This window comes from Echiichthys vipera, assembly GCF_963691815.1.
Source record: "Echiichthys vipera genome assembly, chromosome: 16".
Classification (NCBI taxonomy): Eukaryota; Metazoa; Chordata; class Actinopteri; order Perciformes; family Trachinidae; genus Echiichthys; species Echiichthys vipera.
Genome location: NC_139841.1, coordinates 28,190,192 through 28,211,202, shown reverse-complemented (window position 1 = coordinate 28,211,202; position 21,011 = coordinate 28,190,192). Strand labels below are relative to the sequence as shown.

Here is a 21,011-nt window from a genome sequence, read left to right as displayed (position 1 = left end):
CCTGGGCCGCGGGGGAGAGGGAGCGGGGACAAGTACCGTAAAGCACGGGGCACGGGACGGAGGCACAGTGGGAGGGCGCCCAAAGTCTACTTTTGTCTCTAAATAAAAAGTTCTGACTTTTTCCTTGAAATATTACAACTTTTGTTTCTCAGAGTACACAACAAATCTGGAGGTTCATGGTTTTCACTGTTCATAGACTGTTTTACCTCGTTATCGGTGTCGTTTTCAGTTATTTTAGACAGAAGGTCGAGATTCTGTCGACAGAAATTAAACAGAAACTGAATGTGTGGCGGCTCCAACCCGTAATAAAAACAGGCTCTGTGACGTGAGCAGTGTGCCCGGCCGTTATGCAACTGTCAAAAACTTCACTTTAAACAAAAGTGGCGGCAACAACAAACTGGTTTCACATCCCCTTCTCATTCAAATGTGAATATTTGAGGATTTTCTGAAGTCTAATATGTGAGTAAATTAAATATCTTTGAGTTTTGAAACAAAAAAACATCCGGAGACGTCACTTTGAACACGTGATGAACACTTTTGAGCCAAAGCAGGTGACGGGAAACAGCAGCTTAATGTCAAATGCACGATTCTCGGTCTGAAATGCAGATTTCATGAACGAGTTCAGTGTTTTTCCATGTAGCATTTTTTTATTTATCCCAGAGTAGAAAACAGTAAATAACTGACACACATTGTAAAACAAATAAAATTAGCAAAAAGACACTAAAGACTGACGAACCGGCTCTCGTCCGCTGATGAACCGGTGTTTTGGCAGAACATGGAGGGGTTCGACGTGACGCCCGCTGATATTTCTCTACGGTAAAACTTCACAGATATACATAAAGTTTAAAGCACCAAAAACAAGATGTTTGGAAACTGCTGACGGCACGTTAACGGACGATGATGAGCGGCCGTCCGTCAGATTGATTCTTGGTTAAAGTGGAAGTCGGCCATCGTTTCTTTAAACTACGGTTCACTGCAGCGTGTGTGTTTGTTTTACTGTCGGAGGGCGGGGTGAGTGTTTGGACTGCGGGAGCGTGCGTGTCGTACTGAATTCAAGCCGCGTTCATCCTTCCCATGGCGGGCTGCGTCGTCCGTCCACGTCCGTCTCCACGTGGTACAGCATGTCAGCCAGCGTGTGTTCGATCACGGCACCCCAGCCCATGTCACTCATCTGAGACGGAGAAAGGAAACACAGAACGATCAAACGATGTAAAATAATCAACGTTCTCATCGTCACTGCCCTCGTGCTTTCATGCGTCCTTCACGTTGGAATGGACTTTGAGCAAAACGTCCTCTAGAGGGCGTCTCTCTGATTCAAAAGTTACTGCAATAAAGTTTTGAAAAAGGTTTATGACCACAACAAAGATGGAGACAATGGAGGAGAGAAGCATCCTGAGTCAAAATGGCGGCAGCGTTGTAGACGGCGGTGGTCTGTGAGACACTAAAGACGTCCCAGAGTGTGGACGGAGAATTCCACACGTTGGTTTGACAGCTGACCAACGTCTCTTTCAGTATTTCAGGATGTGCGTCGGGGCTTCGATGACTTGCTTCGCCGGGTGGCTCCTCACATTAAGCGCGGGAACCCGCACCATTCCCTTTCTCGCGTTGTGTTTGCTATTCACGGCACTTTTGTGTCCAATGCCTGACACTGCCCTGGGCGATTTCCAGTGGTCCTGCAAAGTTTGGTATTCGCAGGCTTGCAGGAAACGTGCAGAAATACGGACGAAATGTACACAGAGTACGGACAAAAGGCTCCGTCCGTATCTAACGTAGAGCAGAGACGAGCCTTAACGCGATCTACTTGTTCATATGAAAATCAACGACAGAAAATATGTTATCACCAACACCACTTGACACCATTTGTTTGTGTCCTGCGTTGTTGGTGACGAAAAACAGGAAGGGATCCATATCTGTGAGGTGTGTAAGGATGGGATTGTCTCACCGGCTGGTACTTGACGTCCTTCGGAGGGTGTTTGAAATGTGGCCCAAAGTTGACCGACACCTGCAAAGACAGAGAGGGAGGAAAAGAATTAAGTTGAGTGGACACAAAAAAAACCCTAAGAAAGCAGAGATCACCAAACACAAAGGGCGTACTGACCGTGCAGCTCTTATAGAGGGAGATGGCCGGGAAGTACATGCCTTCAAAGAGGTTTTCAAAGGCGACACCTTGGTTCACTCCGTTTTTATAGAATATCATCTGAAAAGGACAGAACGCAGGTGTCAGCTGGAGGTTTTCTACCTGGATTTTATGTCTTTCGGAGGAGTTCTCACCCTGCTGGAGCTCATTGACTTCAGGCTCTTCTCCGCTTTGTCCACGTAGTCCTTTTCCTCAAAGTACAGGTAGCTCTTGAACTTGATTAGCGCCTGAAACAAGAGCGGATTCAAGACGTCAGAAAGACGACGACGCGTGTGCAGTCGAGAGCGGCGCTCCTCGTGTCTCGGGCGTCACCTTGTCCTTGTACGTGTCGGGCAGAGCCTTGGCGGTCTCTGTGGCGTCGGGCAGCTCGATGAAGAAGCCCAGCGTGTCTCCCTGGCCGTAGCTGGAGGAGTAATGCTTCCCTATCGACTGGTGGAACCGCGTGCCCTTCTTGCTGCGCCACGAGTAGCTGAACTTGTCGTAGCCCAGAGGGGCCTGCAGGTTGCCTGCAACATAATAAAGGGAAACGTATTTTAAAATTTCAAGAAGGGAGGTGTTCCAGGCACGTCCAGCTGGGAGGAGGCCTCGGGGAAGACCCAGGACCAGGTGGAGAGTTTAGATCTCCACACTGGCCTGGGAACGCCTCAGGATCCCCCAGTTAGAGCTGGTTAATGTGGCCCGGGAAAGGGAAGTTTCGAGAACATTATGCCTGAAAGTAAAGAGGTGTGAAGCTCCACTGACCGAGCGGTTGAGACCAGCCGAGCCTGGCAGCCGTGTCAGGGGGCATCTCTTCGACGGTAACCTCAAAGTACCAGGAGCCCTTCCGGATACCGTGGGAGGCTCGCACCATGGAGTAGCCCTTCTCGCCGGTCACCGTCAGACGGTCGTCAGAGATCTTCAGCTGAGGCGCTGCAACGTGAGTGTTATATTAGTTTTGTGCACGTCATATAAACACGAGCTGTGAGTCCCAGAGATGTGTGCTTACCTCTGTCATGTAGGGCCAGCAGCACCCTCTCGTACAGGCAGGCCCTGTACAGATCCCCGGGGATGGGTTTGCCGGCCCAGCAGTCCAGCTCCAGCTTCTCCGGATCAGGAGCGTGGGGATCTGGTTCTGCCAGGATGTAACGGTACCCGTCTTTATTAAACGGGTGCTCTAGCGGGTAACCGTGAGGAGGCAGGCGCTGGGCGGAGAATAGTGGGTCGCTGAGGGAGGAAGAGGAGGAGACGATTTGTTCTGTATCTTCTTAGTTTAATTTAAACAAAGACAAGTTCAGCCGAGTTCATACTAAAGATTCACGATGAGACAAAACTGTTTTAGGACGATGCAGCGGCGTGAACAGGCCCGTCTCGTCACATGTGACTCAGCTTGTGAGTTGCAGCTGGTCTAAGAACGCGAGTCATGTCTCCTGTTTCAACAGTCACAAACTGTGAGACATGAGAGAGGTGTGGACGGACAGAGAAAGAGAGGGCCAAGCTAGCTAGAGAGTAAATGAGGAGAGGGAGCGCCGGTATCAAGAACAAAGCATCACAACTAGAAATGCAGCTGCAGCAAGTATCTCACTATCTCTGTCATTTATATTTGATATGAAATGGACTTTACATAACTCCAAAAACAAAATGAGGGCTTTATTTACTTCTCTCACAGTAAATCACAGTTCAACTGAGTATTTTTCAATGGAAATATATTTGTGTGGATTCTTTAGAGTCCCACAGTTTTATCAGGGGTCTGCGTGTCAGAGAAGATTCAGCGCCCTCCAGTAGATGGCAGTAATGCAGCACTTATGGATGCTGAGTGTGTGTGTGTGTGTGTGTGTGTGTGTGTTTGTACCTCCGGGTCCTCTTCGTGGCTCCTGCAGCTGTGCCCTCCTGTTGCTGCTGCTGTTTACGTTTGGCCCCTCGTCCTTTTCCGGGGCCGGGGGCCAAAGCACCTTCAAAGCAACACAGACAGATTACATTCCAGAACATAAAGACACACAAACTCACACACACACACACTCACACACTCACACACTCACACACTCACTCACACACACACACAAACAATCAGACTTACACAAGAAGTGAAAGCAGGTTATTAGGCGTTTGGTGCACACAGGGAAACAGCAGGCACAAAAAAGGCAGAATTAGTTCGCGTGGCATTTTCCAAACACTGTCAGCCTCCTCTCTCGTTAACGAACCGATGACATGATGAAGATGATGATGGGATCAGAGTCTCTACGTCTTCCTCACAGGAACAATCAAACATTATATATGAAAAACAGTATTTCCTTAATTAAAACCACCTTAAAAGGGAGAATTATGTTTTAAACAACTAACGTTCAAGCATTTTAAAGGATTTCAAGCACCTGTAGGAACCCTGTACTCGTTGGAGACTCTGCTTTAAATCTTTAAAAACATCGCCACGGTTACCAGCTACAAAGTGACGTCTCAGGACTAGTTTTACCTTTTAAACTTAGCAGAATTAAAGAGCGGCTAATGGTCTGACAGCACGAATTACAAAATAGAGGAGGAAGAGCGAGGACGAGGCTAATCAGCATTGGATGAAAGCCGAGGGCAGATCACAAATGGCCCTTCAGCTCTCACACACAAGTGTTGCTGAGAAGAGCCAGAGAGTCATTTCAGGGAGGAGGTTTTCAGAGCCCGTTAGCAGCAAGCCAGAGACGAGGAAGGTGTGTTCACCGATCAAAGGGGGGCAAAGCTTTTGGGAGGGGGGGGGGGGGGGGTGCAGAGAGCAGACAGGGGGAGGAGGGTTACGACTAGACGTGGATGAAGTTGCCCACAAGATGTTCATTGACAGCCAACTTCTATCCAGAGGGTTACAAGACACAAAGACACTGATCAGCTCCAGATGTCAAAATACCACATATTCACCTGAGAAAGAAGATCCACCTGGAACACAATGCACAAAATCATCACATTTAACACGCTCTTGCTCTCAGCTCTGGGGGGTTTATACTGGCCAGTGATGTGAAACATTTCCCCCCTGTTTGTCTTTTAGTTCAACTTTATCTTTACCAGTGAAATGTGCAGGGTTTCCCACAGCACTTTAAAGCTCAGGCGGTCGCCTCAACAACACAGGCCTGCCGCCTTAACTAACTCTGAACTTCCAAAATACAGTAGATATATTTTTTTGGTTTGTTTCTAATTTGTTTTTCATGCTCACCATTCAGCCCTCCAGCTGTGGGAGCAGCGGTGGTCTGTTTCTGTGCATCATATGAGGGTCCGATGTTTCCCAGGTCCTACGGAAGAGAAACAGCAACTGAGGTCAGACTTCGGACAAGGGAGAAAAGCCTCCAACGGACCCGACGCTGGCATGACATAACAGGAGAAAGGGTCGCATGTGCACGTGTGGTTGGTTAACCGTGAAAGAATACGTGGCCGTGTGAGAGTATTACACCGTGTGGGAGAAAGATCACTGACGTAAAATCCTTCACGGACGGATCGAAGCTAATGGAATCACCAACAAGGCGGGAACTCTTCCTTAGATGAGCAGAAACTCCATAAAGGCACGGTTACACTTTATCCAAAGATAAACAGCAGGCGACACAGAAGAAGAGCCTGTTCAGAAATCTCTCGTTCATAAACTTTACCATAACGGCTCCGTTTGAACAATAACATCGTCCTGAACAGAACCCTTTCAGACGACACTGTTATCAGTTCTGAGGAGTTCTGATAGATGAACAGACGAGCAGCTTCTCCTCAGCTAAAGAAAATCAGGGACTGTTGAAATCATTTTCCAGGACGACACAAGATTTTCTCTCATTTTCTGTGAGTGGCCGTTTCCAGGACACGTGGGAACCCTGTAAAAAAAAGCTAAAAGAAAATATGGAGCGTAGAGAGCGCACCGCACGTACACCTGCGCGAATATATCTGCAGTTGCCCGTTGTTGGAATATTTGAACATATGATCCAACTCTAGTAAATGTAAAGATTGTTCAGTTTCTGCAGCCTGAGCCCCTCACTACGTGCTACATAGTGCTCTACAGGTGAGTGGGGAGTACCTGGTCCAACAGGCCAAATTTGGGGTACTCCTCCTCTGGGTCTTTGCTGCCGGGGTCAGGGTGCTCCTTCACCAGGAAGACGTCTCGCTCTTTACTCTGGAAAATAAGCACAAGAACTATTACAGTATAACAACAGTGATAATGACAGAATATTCTGTAGCTAGAGGAGATTCAATGCAGCGTGAGACACAGTGAGTCCATCTGAAGGATCCTCTGTTTCCCCACTTTACTGCACATCACAACAGTACCATGGTCTTCACGATGTTGTTGGGCCAGGTGAGCTTCCCCGGTCTCTGGCGAGTGGTCATGCACTCCCAGTATTTGTCGATGAAGGGTATGATGTCCTGCGGAGACACAAAAACATTTCCATGAGTGATTTTAATCCCACTGTAAACTGTTTATTGTATTATCTCTTTTAGAAGTTAATAGTTGCACGATTTCACCTGTTCTGTCTGAAAAGCAAGAAGTGATTGAAATAAGTGAATATTTTGATGTGCAGTAAGTCACTTTATTTATGCACCTTTCAAGCAGAACATATCAAAGTGTTTCACGAAGCAAGTACGTTAACTAAAAGGGTCCATCCACACGAAGATGCGTGATACTTTTGTATTGTTTTGGCCGACCGTCCATGCGGAGCCGGCGTTATCGGAGCCGTTTGGAGTAAGTTTCACTGGGTGAAAAGCTCTTTATCACATTTCAAAGCATCGAGTGGCTTAAAAGGACCAACGAGAGTTTGGTGTGCTCACCTTGTCTTTGGAGAACATGGTCTTTGGGTGCTCGTCTTGTGTTCTGGACCGCCATGTCAGGTTTGCCAGCGCTGTCAGACACATCTCCTTCAGGTCTAAAACACAGAAAGAAACATTGGTTGGTGAAAGATTGAAAATGTGGAGTGCAAGTATAACGAAGCTTGTTATGTGTTATGTTAGTTTAAGGTAGTCTGAGGGCGCATTCCCACTGTCCATCCGTACCGTGCCCAAACAGGTTCCACGGCTAAAGTCTGGTTCCTTTGACCAGTGTGAGTGCAACCGTACCGCGTCTAGCTGCGGCACGCTTGCCGTCCACGGCCCGTTTGGGAGAGGTGGGCTTTTGTAAAGTACGTTTGCACATGTACGAGCACGAGCGTGCGCACGTGTACGAGCACGAGCGTGCGCACGTGTACGAGCACGAGGCCTACGGCGGTTCTGAGGTCATTTCCTGTGCGCCTGTTGGGACATAGAAAAAAGAAGGAGGGACCATGCGCGGACATTTCAAACAATGGCGGTGAAAGGTTCACGTTGGTGTGATGCGGAGGTGGAGTGTTTACTGCAGATTTGGTCGATGAAAAGATTCAAAAACAGTCGACAAGACGCACAAAAACTCTGAGGTCTACGGAAAGATCTGGAAACAAAGCCACGCATCGCCATGACATCATCAATGCGTGTGACGTGTTACGGCGTGATGACGTATAGGCAGCAAGAAGCATTCGCCGAGGCCCAGGTAGTGTGAGTACAAACGGGCCTGGAGGGGGGGACAAGAACCCTAAAGCACGGGGCACGGGACGGAGGCACAGTGGGAGTGCAGCCTGAAACACACAGAGAACCTACTTGCTTGCTTTCTGAGGAAGTATGTGTTGCCGCTGTGATGGCAGACGTTGCAGTGAAACACATAATTGGTCATGAAGGGAAGGCAGGTTCTGTAGAGGAAGAGAAAACGCTCCATCATGAAAACTATATGTACTTTATAGTCGGATGACTGTTGATATTTAAATAACTATACATACGCAGTGTCGATGCCAAATGTGTCTGCAGTGAACCACTTCATACACAGGGCACACTGCAGCTCCACTTCTCCCAACTGCCTCCCGCTCTCCTCGTCTCCAGATCCAGTCAGAGCGTCAGCGGCCTCGGAGCCTTCACCGGCCGTTTCCTGTGAGGCACAAAGTCTGCTTACAAACAACTAGTGTATAGGAATTTATAGTAACACCATGGACAGCATGCAATAGGAGAAAATACACAAAGTAAAAGTTCATATAATTAATATCCAACAATGTTACCATTCCCTCTTTGCCATTTGATGATTCAGTGTCCATGCTGGTGGGTAGTTCCCCAAATGCAGCATCCCTGAGAGTCAACAGAAAGACAAATCAGATATTTACCCAGATGTTCATGTCGACTGGGGAATTATGCTCAGTAGGCTTGATAAGTTTTCCAGCAGACAGGGTAACACTAAACTGACTAAAAATAGATGCTAAACCACCACAAAAAGATGCAAAAAGACTAAAAATAGATGCAAAATCAAAACAAAAATATGTAAAATGACTAAAAATAGATGCATAATGACTCAAATAGATGCAAAACCACCACAAAAAGATGCAAAATGACTAAAAATAGATGCACAATGACTCAAATAGATGCATAATGACTCAAATTGATGCAAAACCACCACAAAACGATGCAAAATGACTAATAATAGATGCAAAACCACCACAAAAAGATGCAAAATAGATGCAAACCCCCACAATAAGATGCCAAATGACTAAAAATAGAAACAAACTGAATAAAAACTGATGCAAAACCACCACAAAAAGGCCGGAATACGTCAGTTTACATCAGAAACACATTGTGTGTCTGGTGTGTTATTAGAGGGGCATATAAACACATATAAAGTCTTGACTGAGGCTCGGTGGTCTTTAGTAGTTTCCCAGCAGACAGGGGAACATTAAACTGTCAGATATGTTGATGTTTCCTCCAAACACAGAGCCGTTATAACGGTTTACGGTTCACTCGCTGAGTCTGCGGAGCGCTAACGCTAGCTAGCATGTTTGCTAACGGCGTTTACGGCTCAAACAAAAGCGTAAATGAGGTTTATATTTACGCATATGATCAGAATCGCGGCCTACGCATTAGTGAGAGTGAGAAACGCCTCGCATGGGGGCCACATACCCGTCTGCGGTGTCCGGCTCGGTTGTAGCTGCGCTGCCCGCCTCTCCTTCAGACGCCATGTTTGAAAATCAATGAAAACAACAAAAAGAAGCTTCCGGTGTCGCTGCCGCGCTTCGGCTCCACAGCGACACCACAGGAGCACACGTGAACTGCAACTCACCTCCATAATATCATTAAAAAATAACTTAAAACAATATAAAACTTTTTGATTCGGTGCTGGAATAAAAGTGTAAAACGGGAGAAACAGGCAAAAGTACCGGGACTGTGTTCAGAAAAGACCGTTTACCGCAGCAGCAGAGCAACAGCCGTTCGCGGGTTCGTCTCAGTCAACATTTCCGTGGTAACAGCGAGCTCCACCAATCAGGGATGCCGCTGTTTCGCAAAGGATTGTGGGTAATGTAGTATCTCTCCGTGAGATTTCTTTCCTCCAAATTTTACTACTTTCCTTGAAATATAACAACTTTTTACCTTAAAAAATATTAAAAATCTTTTATTGAAATATTACTTAAGGCACCAGCAGCAAAAACACCATTCACAGCCTCATTTATACAACGTTTATTCATAAAAACATGCAGAAAATGGATGTTTTTAAGGCGGATTTATGCAGCGACAGAGAAATCTGTAAAAACCTTTGACTCTAATAAGTCATATGCAGAAAACAAAACAAGTATTTTGACCCCGGCTTTATCCAATGTTCTCATTCATGATCTGGAAATGGATGAAAATAAGATCATTTTTAGCCCAACATAATGCCTCATTTGCATATTTAAACATGAGATTTTAGAATAACTTGTCATATAAAAAATAGTGTTGATGTCAGTAATGATCTGGGGAAGTGTCATGTATCTAACTGGACCCCGTCCACCTGCAGCGTCTGATCCTCGTCTCCAGTTCTGCTTGAAAAGTTATCAAATGGAGACAAACGTGCAGAGCGTGTGTGGAGCCGGGGGGGCGGACTGATCTGTTGTTTGGACGTGCAAATGTCTCCTTTAACCTCAACATTTCCATTTCTATTGCAGACAAAGTAAAGAGGGACGTAAAGAAGCTTTGTGGTGACGTGAGACCACCCCACGTACGCTCTGAAAGTCAAACATCAGGAGTTTTGTGGGGCCCTTCAGACACCAGTAAAGAGCAGCCGAGCACAAAGACAAGTGTGCCAGCAGACGTGTCACAAAAGAGTACAGGAATGCTATAAGAGCACCCCTGGGTGCTGCAATAAATGCCTGCAAGCTTTTGTTAGGAGGATAATAGTTGTGTTTTCTCCTCCCTTCTTTCCACTTGTAATGGAGACACATCTGTGACGCTGAGATAAAGGGAGGAAGGTATGAACAGGGCACTGTTTCTGACTTCATGGAACTAGATCATTATTTTTGAGAGCTGTGGGGATGAAGAAGGGTTGGGAGACGAAATGTGACTAAAAATAGATGCAAAACCACCACAAAAAGATGCCAAATGACTAAAAATAGATGCAAAACCACCACAAAAAGATGCAAAATGATTAAAAATAGATGCAAAAACACCACAAAAAGATGCAAAACCACCACAAAAAGATGCCAAATGACTAAAAATAGATGCAAAACCACCACAAAAAGATGCAAAATGACTAAAAATAGATGCAAAAACACCACAAAAAGATGCAAAACCACCACAAAAAGATGCGAAATGACTAAAAATAGATGCAAAACCACCACAAAAAGATGCGAAATGACTAAAAATAGATGCAAAACCACCACAAAAAGATGCAAAATGACTAAAAATAGATGCAAAAACACCACAAAAAGATGCAAAACCACCACAAAAAGATGCGAAATGACTAAAAATAGATGCAAAACAATCAGATCAGAATCAAAAGGGGGAAATTGCTTAAAAAACAATAACAAAGACCTCCAAAATAACTAAAAATAGATGCAAAACGAGCATAAAGAGCAATAAAAGTCGACTCTTTGAATGTGGGTGTCTTGTTCCTGTGTAGACAGAGTGGGGGGCCTCTGGTCGGTGCCCAGGGGCCCGTGGGCTCAGAGTACGGCCATGCAAACCTGCTAAATCTTTATGCATCATAAGACAAAAACAAAACATCATCAGGAGGAGGAAAGTCAGGGAAACTGCACTGAAATGATGCTTCAGGACACTCGTCTGTCTCCCGCTCTTCATCATCATTCCTTCATCATTCCTTCATCACCCCCCCGACACACACACACACACACACACACACACACACACACACACACACACACACACACACACACACACACACACACTTCCCCTTGTCCTGCAGAAACAAAGCTCAGGGTCAGAGAGGGTCAAACCCACCGGTGACATCTGCTAAGTGTCCCGACGGGCCGGCCTCCCTCTCCGGCCCTCAATGCCAGCCTCTCTGCAGGCGCCTGTGGCTGGGAGCACGCCGGCAGCTGCCCCCTTCACCAGTCCCCTCCAGCAGGGTCATCCGAACCCCCCGCGGAGCCTCCATCACTCCACCGCTCTGGGAAACAACAAACCACGGCCAATAATGTGGGTTTAAAGACGGGACCGTCGCCTGGATTGTGAAGTTAATGAAGCCAGTTTAACATAAACGCGTGTAAAGAGGCACTGATGGAAGGACGGGCTCCACTCCACATTCACAGCATTTACAGGAGCAAACATGTGTTTATGTGTTAAAGTGAAGCATAATTATTATTATAATAGGGTGCAGCACGTTTATCCTGGTGTTTAGGAAACAAATCAGCTGATTTTGTTAATTATTTGTCATTAATCAATTAAAAAAAGTCAAATATTCTGTTTTTCTTGTTGCTGTTTTTAGTTTTAGATCATTTAAAAACTTTATTAAAGAAAGTATTCATCATAAAAGACTGTTTCTTACAAAGAAAATGAATAAAATACACATTAAAATATCACGATAACTTACATTTATCTCACCTATAAGGAAGAATATTACACCGTACCACAGAAAAGCTTTAAAATAAGGATAAAATCTCTTAAAAGTCGACAGCAAATCAGCTGTTTTTGTCAATTATTTGTCATTAATCAATAAAAAAAGTCAGATATTCTCTTTTTCTTGTTGCTGTTTTTGGTTTTAAATCATTTTAAAATCATCTAAAACTTTATTAAAGAAAGTATGAATCATAAACGACTGTTTCTTACAAAGAAAATGAATAAAAAACATGTTAAAATATCACGATAACTTACATTTATCTCACCTATAAGGAAGAATATTACAGCAGAGGACACAAAGCTGTGAAATAAGGATAAAATCTCGACAGTTGGTGGAATCAGAAAACTCAGACCATGTGTGTGCGCCTGTGTGTGTGTGTGTATGACACTGTGTGTGTGTGTGTGTGTGTGCGTGTGTGTGTGTGTGTGACACTGTGTGTGTGTGACACTGTGTGTGTGCGCGTGTGCGTGTGTGTGTGTGTGTGTGTGTGTGTGTGTGTGTGAGACACTGTGTATGTGTATGTCTGTGTGTGTGCATGTGTGACACTGTGTGTGTGTGTATGTGTGTGTGTGTGTGTGTGTGTGTGTGTGCGTGTGTGTGACACTCTGTATGTGTGTGTGTGTGTGTGTGTGTGTGTGAGACACTGTCTGCGTGTGTGACACTGTGTGTGCGCGCGTGACACTGTGTGTGTGTGTGTGTGTGTGTATGACACTGTGTATATGGATGTGTGTGTGTGTGTGTGTGTGTTTGTGGTCTAACAGGAGCAGTGCAGAAATAATAAAAATAGAAATATATAAACACAGGGAAATAAAAAATAAAGGTTTAACAGGAACGATATAAACCCTAATTTTAAATATTATAAATGTAAATCATATATAATTATAATCCCAACACGTGTGCTCGTAAAGTGCCGGTGGTGTCCAGTGAAACCGCGGTGCTTTGTGGGACAAAGGCCCGGAGTCTCCTTTGATGGCTCTTTGATGACTTCATCAATTAGCATCACAAGCGCGCTCACGTGTCCGAGCTGCGGGCTCGAGCCCTGACAAGCCCGGGCACAAAGCGGAACACGGAGGGGAAGAAAGGAGGCACATTTCAACCAGATGCCCGGTAATAAATAACCGGCCCAGCGGGGCCCCCGGCGGAGGGACACATTTACATCTCCAAGCGCCGGCCCGGGGGTCCCCACGGGGCCGGCGCGTGTCCGCGTTACGCACCGGGAACACAGAGGCTGATTGTTCCTGCAGCGCGCGCCTTCATGGGGGAAAGTCTCTGAATGAAATGTGGACGAGCAGAGGTCCGGGTCCGGGTCGGGTCTATATAAAGCAGAGCCACACACGCACCTGCAGCCCCACGCAGCCCCACGCAGCCCCACGCAGCCCCACGCAGCCTCACGCGCCCCCAGCCCGCGGACATGCAGCCAGCTCCGGCCAAAGGCGCGCTCCGCCACCGGACCCCCTTCTCCGTGGAGGATATTCTGGATCCCACGAAGTTCACCCGGAGAATGAGATGCGCTCAGGATGCAACAACAACAACAACAACAACAACAACAACAACAACAGGTGAGACACGAGTCAAGGCTCTTTAGGAAACTGTCTGCAGGAGGAAGCTCAACTTTTACTTTTCATTCACAAACGAGACTTTTATTCTTATTTATTCTTTTATTTTTTATTCTTGCTTTGGATTTCAGCAGCTTAGAAACACTCACGCCTCCACAGATGAGGAGGTATTAAATAAAATACAGTACAAGATAAACAATAAACTCTTTACTTAATAAATATAGAAAAAACAATAAACTCTTAATTAAATACATATATAAAGAAAAACACAATAAACAAACTCTTTGTTAAATTAAGGAAGAAAGTAAAAGAATAAACAATACATTCTAATAATATATAAATATAGGAGGGTAAACAATTAACTCTTGCTTTAACCCATGACTGGGTGAGGAGGTGCAGAGTGTGATGATGAGGGGCGGAGGAGGAGTTCTGGAGCCTGTCGGTCCCACACGCCTCCCCCTGAACAGGCTCCTCTGGCTGCTGATGACGCTCTGTCTGTCCAGCGTCCTCCTCTCTGCAACGGCACCAGCGAGTCCACTTTCACTCCCACCACAGAGTCACTTTATCCAGTCTGGAGCAGGGCCGGATCATGGCCCTGTGAGGCCCCTGGGCTCATGTCTCTTAGAAGCCCCCCACTTATTGAAGTGTTTTGCCTTCATCCTCCCAAAATCATCCAGCAGATGGTCAAAGTGCAGCTGTCTCTGGCGTCACGGCGCTCTGTAACCCCTCGTTTCCCACGACTGGTGCCGCGACACTACAGCTTTTTGCTGCATTGAACAGGGGGTCCTAGCGGTTCGCTCACATGTTTAACACCAAAAGGGTCTGGGGGCCCAAAGAGTCTGGTCTGGGGGCCCCTTACATTGTAAGCGCTGAATGATCTGAGGGGGCCTTTGTGGTTAGCTCACGGTATAAACACCCGCCTGTGGTTAGCTTGTGAGGTGCACACTTGGGCCCCTGGCGTTCAGCTTCCTTCGGAGGTCTTGGGCCAGACGCACGATCGAAGCCTGGAGGTCTCCTGGCAGTCCGAGGCCCCTGGGCACTGGCCCGGTCCGTAATCCAGCCATAGTCAAGAGGACGCTGGTGACCACAGACTTTAGATACAGCTGATATTTGATTGACAAATCGATTTAATGGTGCGTTTTTGTTCCCTTTTAGGCGCCTTTGCTCCCAGAGATGAACCCAGACAGCAGCAGCATCCTCCTGCAGGTGGAAGCTGCAGCTCAGAGGAGGAGGAGGAGGAGGAGGAGGAGGAGGAGGAGGAGGAGGAGGAGGCGGCTCCGTGTCCGGGGAAGCTTCACAGGCCGAAGGCTAAAAGTCGACGTATCCGCACGGCTTTCACCCTGCAGCAGCTGCAGATCCTGGAGCACAGCTTCCAGAGGTGCCACTACCTGTCGGCGCTGGAGCGGCACACCATCGCCTCGGCCCTGCGCCTCTCCGAGACCCAGGTCAAGATCTGGTTCCAGAACCGACGCACCAAGTGGAAGAAGGAGCGGCCGCGGGGGAGGGAGGCGCAGGAGGAACCCGGCTTCTCCCCGCTGCACCCCTCAGCTCTGACCTACAGGCCGCTGTACTGCCAGCAGAGGGCGCCGCTGCAGCTGTTTGCGCCGCTGCTCCCTCCTCTTCATCTTCATCCTCCTCTTCATCACTATTACACCTGAGGAGCGACAGCACGGGCAGACACGCAGCCCAGAGAGTGGCGCCATCCTCCAGGAGAGCTGCTGACGTGCCACGAGTTCACACTGATATGTTCTTATGTAATTAATTTATTTTGATAAACATTTTTATTCACGTTATTCTCGTTTGTTGATTTTTGACCTTTAAATATAAATGTTGACTCATTGACCCGCTCACAAATGACATATTGACCCGAACAGAACGGATTAAAAACATGTTTTTCTTTCATGTATTCCTCTGAAAGTCTAATTTCCTGCATTAGGGAGGATTTAATTCACCAATTTATGGTTGAAATGTGTTTTTTTATGTGAAGAAAAACAGTTTAAATAAAAAAACACGACTATAAAACTATAAAAATACAATAACACGACATGAATTAAACTTTTCTATTATAACTTTATTCACAAAACTCAGATTGTTGCTTATTTTTCTATTTTTCAAATATTAAATATTTATTTATAAAGTGAAGAATCTCAGAATTTGTAGCATCTGGAAAAACGTTGATACTGAATCAAGTATTTTCCCTCCTGATGTTTGAGCTTTGTTTTCTGTTTTCAGCTTTCTTTATGATTTATTAACACTAAAATAATATACACACACACACACACACACACGTGAAATCAGCACAAAAATAACACGACTGTGGTCGACAGATGACATTCATCTGAACAGTTTTTCTGCACCAAATCAGATCAAAACATCCGCGGTGCAACGTAACCAAGTAACTTCTTACTTACAGCTCCATCTAGTGTCTCAAGATCGTCGTCTCAACAACAAAAAAGAAGTCCAGCAGTGGGGTTGCCAGGTTGGTCAGACCCGGCCCAGTAGCTCCAGGAGACCGGAGTCTGTTTGAGCCTGTTTGAACCCGTCCCCTCCAGAAAACCACAGCATCAAAACAAGGATTAGAGGAGTTTGATTGACAGTTAGCGTTAGCCGTTAGCGTTAGCCATTCCAGCTAAGTGCAGATGTGTGTGATGTTAGCATCAAGGAGCAGCGTAGCCATGTGGGCGTGCGTTTGAATGACGTTCCTCTCCTTTCTCTCAGTCCATGGAGTGAATGCTCGGCCTATAGTGACTCTGGTTGTTGCCCGTCTCCGCTCACTCAGCTGCTGGGACAAAGAACGCCCCCTTCACTGAGGCTCCCAAGCAGCTGCAGGATCGGCTATCTCCATTTCACCCAGTGCCAGCCTACAGTAGCTGCACCCAACAACAGACAACCCTGGCAACCAGCAACGCCCAACGCTATTGGCTGCTACCATGGAAACCATGTCATCAGAACAATTTAAAATCTAGTATTTAAGCAAATTAAACATTAACAGAAATAATATTGACCACATATCAATCAGAGCCAAGACGTGTAATATCTTGTTTTATAGTTTTTTTAATTATGCAATGGATGTCTTGCTTCAAGCATCTTTGTTTTACATGTGATGTGTCTCCGCAGTTTGTTCCTGTGGTTCAATCTTTTCTCACAAACACTGCAGCTAAATGGTTTCTCTCCTGTATGAACTCTCATGTGTCTCTGCAGATTGCTCCTGTAGTTGAATCTTTTCTCACAAAGACTGCAGCTAAATGGTTTCTCTCCTGTATAGACCCTCATGTGACTCTGCAGATTGTTCCTGTGGTTAAATCTTTTCTCACAAACACTGCAGTCACATGGTTTCTCTCCTGTATAGACTCTCATGTGACTCTGTAGATTGTTCCTGTGGTTGAATCTTTTCTCACAAACACTGCAGTCAAATGGTTTCTCTCCTAAGATTGATGATGACGGATGGATCAGTGGGTCTTCTGGTCCTCCACATTCCCCTCCATCAGCTGGAGTTTCCATCCGTTGAGCTGAGCTGCTGGCTGGAGACTCTGCCTCTCTTCCCTCCTCAGCTTGGCTCTGACAAAGCTGTGAGAGCTGAGGTTTCTCTTCATCCTCTCCACTTTTGGAGGTATCACCCTCCTCTGATCCCTGAAGCTCTTCCTCTTCACTGGTCCAGACTTCCTCTTTAATGTGTAGGTTCCCCTGGTCCAGACTGGGGCTGAGCTCAGAGGGGACCTCTGCAGGAAACACCGACACACAAGACAAGAAATACGACAAAGCATATTAACTTACAACCACTTTCCTCGAATACAATAATGTGAAATACAAGTTCCCTTAGTCCTCTCAGGGGACCATCACCTTATCGTGGTGGAGAGGTTTGTGTGTCCCTGTGAACCTGAGGGCTGTGTGGTCTGGACTCTGGTGCTCCTGGTCTCCCATGACAGAGTGGTCTCAGGCGAGGGGCCGGACTAAGAGCGGTTCACAAAGACTCAATGGACAAACCAGGAAGAGGAAGAGAGACCCCGTCTGGAGCAAGGCCCAGACAGAGGGCTCGCCGGCGAGCGCCTGGTGGCCGGGTTTGCCACGGGGCCGGCCGGGAACAGACCGAAAAGAGTGACGTGGCACCTCCCTCCTCTCCATCCTGTGGGCACACCACTCGCAGGAGGAACCTCTGGGGTCGGGTACGCTGCTGCACGGGTGGCAGTGAAGGTGAGGGGCCTCGACGGACCAGACACGGGCAGCAGAGGCTCGTGGGGGACGTGTAATGTCACCTCTCTGTCGGGGAAGGAGCCGAAGCTTGTGCAAGGGGTGGAGAGCTCCCAGTTAGATCTGGGGGGGCTCACCTCCACACACAGTCTGGATCTGGACCCGTACTCCTGGATAGGGGCTGGACCCTGTTCTTCTCTGGAGTTGCACAGGGTGTGAGGCGCCGGGCGGGTGTGGGGAGACTCACAAACCCCTGGCTGAGCGCCGCGGTGTTGGATTTCACCCCGGTGGACGAGAGGGTCGCCTCCTTACGCCTGCGGGTGGTGGTGGGGGGGAAAACTCTGACTGTTGTTTGTGCAGATGCAGCGAACAGCAGTTCAGAGTCTGGGGCCTTCTTGGAGACCCTGAGTGGAGTCCTGCATGGGGCTCCAGTAGGGGACTCCAGAGTCCTGCTGGGAGACTTCAACGCCCATGTGGGCAACGATGGAGACACCTGGAGAGGCTGATTGGGAGGAACGGCCTCCCTGATCTAAATCCGAGCGGTTGTCTGTTATTAGACTTGTGTGCTGGTCCTGGATCCTCTTTAACAAACACCATGTTGGAGCAGAAGGAGGCTCAGAAGTGGACCTGGTCCCAGAGCACCCTAGGCCAAAGGTCCAGGATCCAGTCTGTGATGGTCTCATCTGATCTGAGGCCGGATGTTTTGGACACTCGGGTGAAGAGAGGGACAGAGCTGTCAGCTGATCACCATCTGGGGATGAGTGGGTCAGAGGATGGGGAAGGTTCTGGACAGACCAGGTAAGCCCACATGAGTAGTGCGGGTGAACTGGGACCGTCTGGAGGAGGTCCCTGTCCCAGAGACCTTCAACTCACACCTCCGGAGGAGCTTTTCTGGCGTCCCTGTGGCGGTTGGGTTAGTGGTGGAATGGGAGTTGTTTAACAACTTTAAAAAAGGAAATTTACACTTTTGGATTCTTATTTGCACATTATGGTTTATGATACACTATACAATCACTTTTATTTAACATCTCATCTTCAGCCTCTTATCCGGGGTCAGGTCTCGGGCGCAGCAGCTCCAGCAGGGGACCCCAAACTTCCCTTTCCCGGGCCACATTAACCAGCTCTAACTAGGGGATCCTGAGGCGTTCCCAGGCCAGTGTGGAGATCTAATCTCTCCACCTGGTCCTGGGTCTTCCCCGAGGCCTCCTCCCAGCTGGACGTGCCTGGAACACCTCCCTAGGGAGGCGCCCAGGGTTCATCCTTACCAGATGATCCTGAACCACCTCAACTGGCTCCTTTCAATGCAAAAAAATTTCAATATATCAAATTCAGATGCAAATACAATGTTTACGTTTTCATCGATTCTAGATCGGGCGTTTTTTAACCTTGGATTTTTTAACGTTGAATTCATGAACACTGAAAAATAAAGAGTTAAATTCTGTGTATTCGGATTTTGTCAATTTAAAAGCCATTGAATTTCTAGCTGTGAATAAGTTTGCATTGAATGTTTGGACAAATTCAATGTCAAAGATTCAATGTTAAAAATTAGACCACACTCTATGACTTATTCATGATTTACAGAGACCCAATAATTCCCCCGTAGAGTACAGTGGAGACGAAAACCTTCACTATAACAGACAGGAACGTCAGACAGACCCAGCTCTGTGGAGGACGCACATCTGTCTGCACCGGAGAGAGGGAGAGAAGGAGAGAGAGAGAGAGGAAGAGAAGGAGAGAGAGAGAGAGAGAGAAAAGACGCACAGATGGACAGAGACAGACACAAAGACAGAGACAGACACACTTCCAGTAACTATAATAATATCTATAGTAATGTGAATGTGACTTATTAATACAGCAGAATAGTAGAAACAAGCACAGCTGAGGTGATAGATTATAACAGCAGCAGGAAGCGTCATGCAGGACCACGGCAGCAGGCACCACCACCATCAGCAGAGACCTGCACACAGGACCACGGCAGCAGGCACCCCCACCATCAGCAGAGACTTACACACACAGGACCACGGCAGCAGGCACCACCACCATCAGCAGAAACCTACACACAGGACCACGGCAGCAGGCACCCCCACCATCAGCAGAGACTTACACACACAGGACCACGGCAGCAGGCACCACCACCATCAGCAGAGACCTGCACACAGGACCACGGCAGCAGGCACCACCACCATCAGCAGAGACCTACACACAGGACCACGGCAGCAGGCACCACCACCATCAGCAGAGATCTGCACACAGGACCACGGCAGCAGGCACCACCACCATCAGCAGAGACCTACACACAGGACCCTTATATTAGAAAAATGCACATTTGCTTCTGAAAAGAGTGGAGCAGTCGCCTCTTGTTATTGTATCGCATAAAGCTTTTGCTGTATCATGTATTGAGTGTATAAGAGTTTGTTGAACGTCTTTAATTTCTAAATTAACGTCTTTAATTTGTCTTAATTCGTGAGACGAGCCGGCAGAACACGACGTGCCTCTGCTGACTTTACACCATGACTCAGTCCGTTCACTCAAATACCTCAGGCGTCACATTTGGGAACACTTCCTCTGACTGTGACCCGTCGCTGACCGAGGCCACAAATGGAAAAGTGCTGTGTAATAAGACTTCTTCTATAACACCACTCAAGACAGCGACCTCCACATCTTTATAACATTAGATTGTGCATGTGAATGCGTGTTTGTCGATACCCCACTGACTTAATGACTTGCTCTTCTGGTTTGTTCCCTAATTGTTGAATGCACTTATGTGAAGTCAGCAAAATCGTCCCCGCCTGTCCAAAGGAAGGTTTTAGTCGCCACTGTTGCTCATGGGGGAATTGTTGAGTCTACATAAATCACAGAGTGTGGTTGAGACAGAGAAACCCCCACCATCTGTTGCTGCACTGGGCCCGAGCTGTTTACCGTCTGTTCAGAGTCTCGTAGGAGGCAGCAGAGATCCTGATGTGGGCGCCTCAGCTCGGTGTAAACGTCTGTAAATGCATGTTTTACATCTGCTAATTAAACCCACATCCACCACGCTCGTCCAGTCCCTCTGTGGACGACCGCACACAAGAGTAAAGCGCCTCATCTTTCCTTTCTTTTCCTCGTAGGAATGTCCCATGTGGCAGATGCTCCTCCCCCCTCTGCTCTGAGACGGGTGAGGGGAAAAGGGGGTGAAGGGCCATGAAGGAGAGATGTGACTGAGGAGTATGTGGAGAGAGGAGGAGGAGGAGGAGGAGGAAGAGGGAGGTGTGTTGCTGTGTTGGAGAAAATCCACTCCAGA

General features: G+C 47.2%; 1 protein-coding gene across 1 annotated transcript; it reads right to left on the bottom strand.

Moving 5' to 3' along the window:
• Positions 1–662: 662 nt before the first annotated feature.
• Positions 663–9,117, bottom strand: ash2l (ash2 like, histone lysine methyltransferase complex subunit; the record flags this gene model as incomplete). The annotated part of the gene is made up of 17 exons (XM_083929227.1): positions 663–1,171; positions 1,943–2,002; positions 2,099–2,197; positions 2,272–2,364; positions 2,450–2,643; positions 2,879–3,046; positions 3,123–3,340; positions 3,966–4,065; positions 5,009–5,026; positions 5,301–5,376; positions 6,138–6,233; positions 6,386–6,481; positions 6,884–6,978; positions 7,721–7,809; positions 7,897–8,042; positions 8,170–8,236; positions 9,059–9,117. 17 exons carry the CDS (start codon positions 9,115–9,117, stop codon positions 1,064–1,066), a joined length of 1,782 nt encoding a protein of 593 aa, XP_083785353.1. The 3' UTR covers positions 663–1,063.
• Between the last annotated feature and the right edge of the window lie 11,894 nt (positions 9,118–21,011).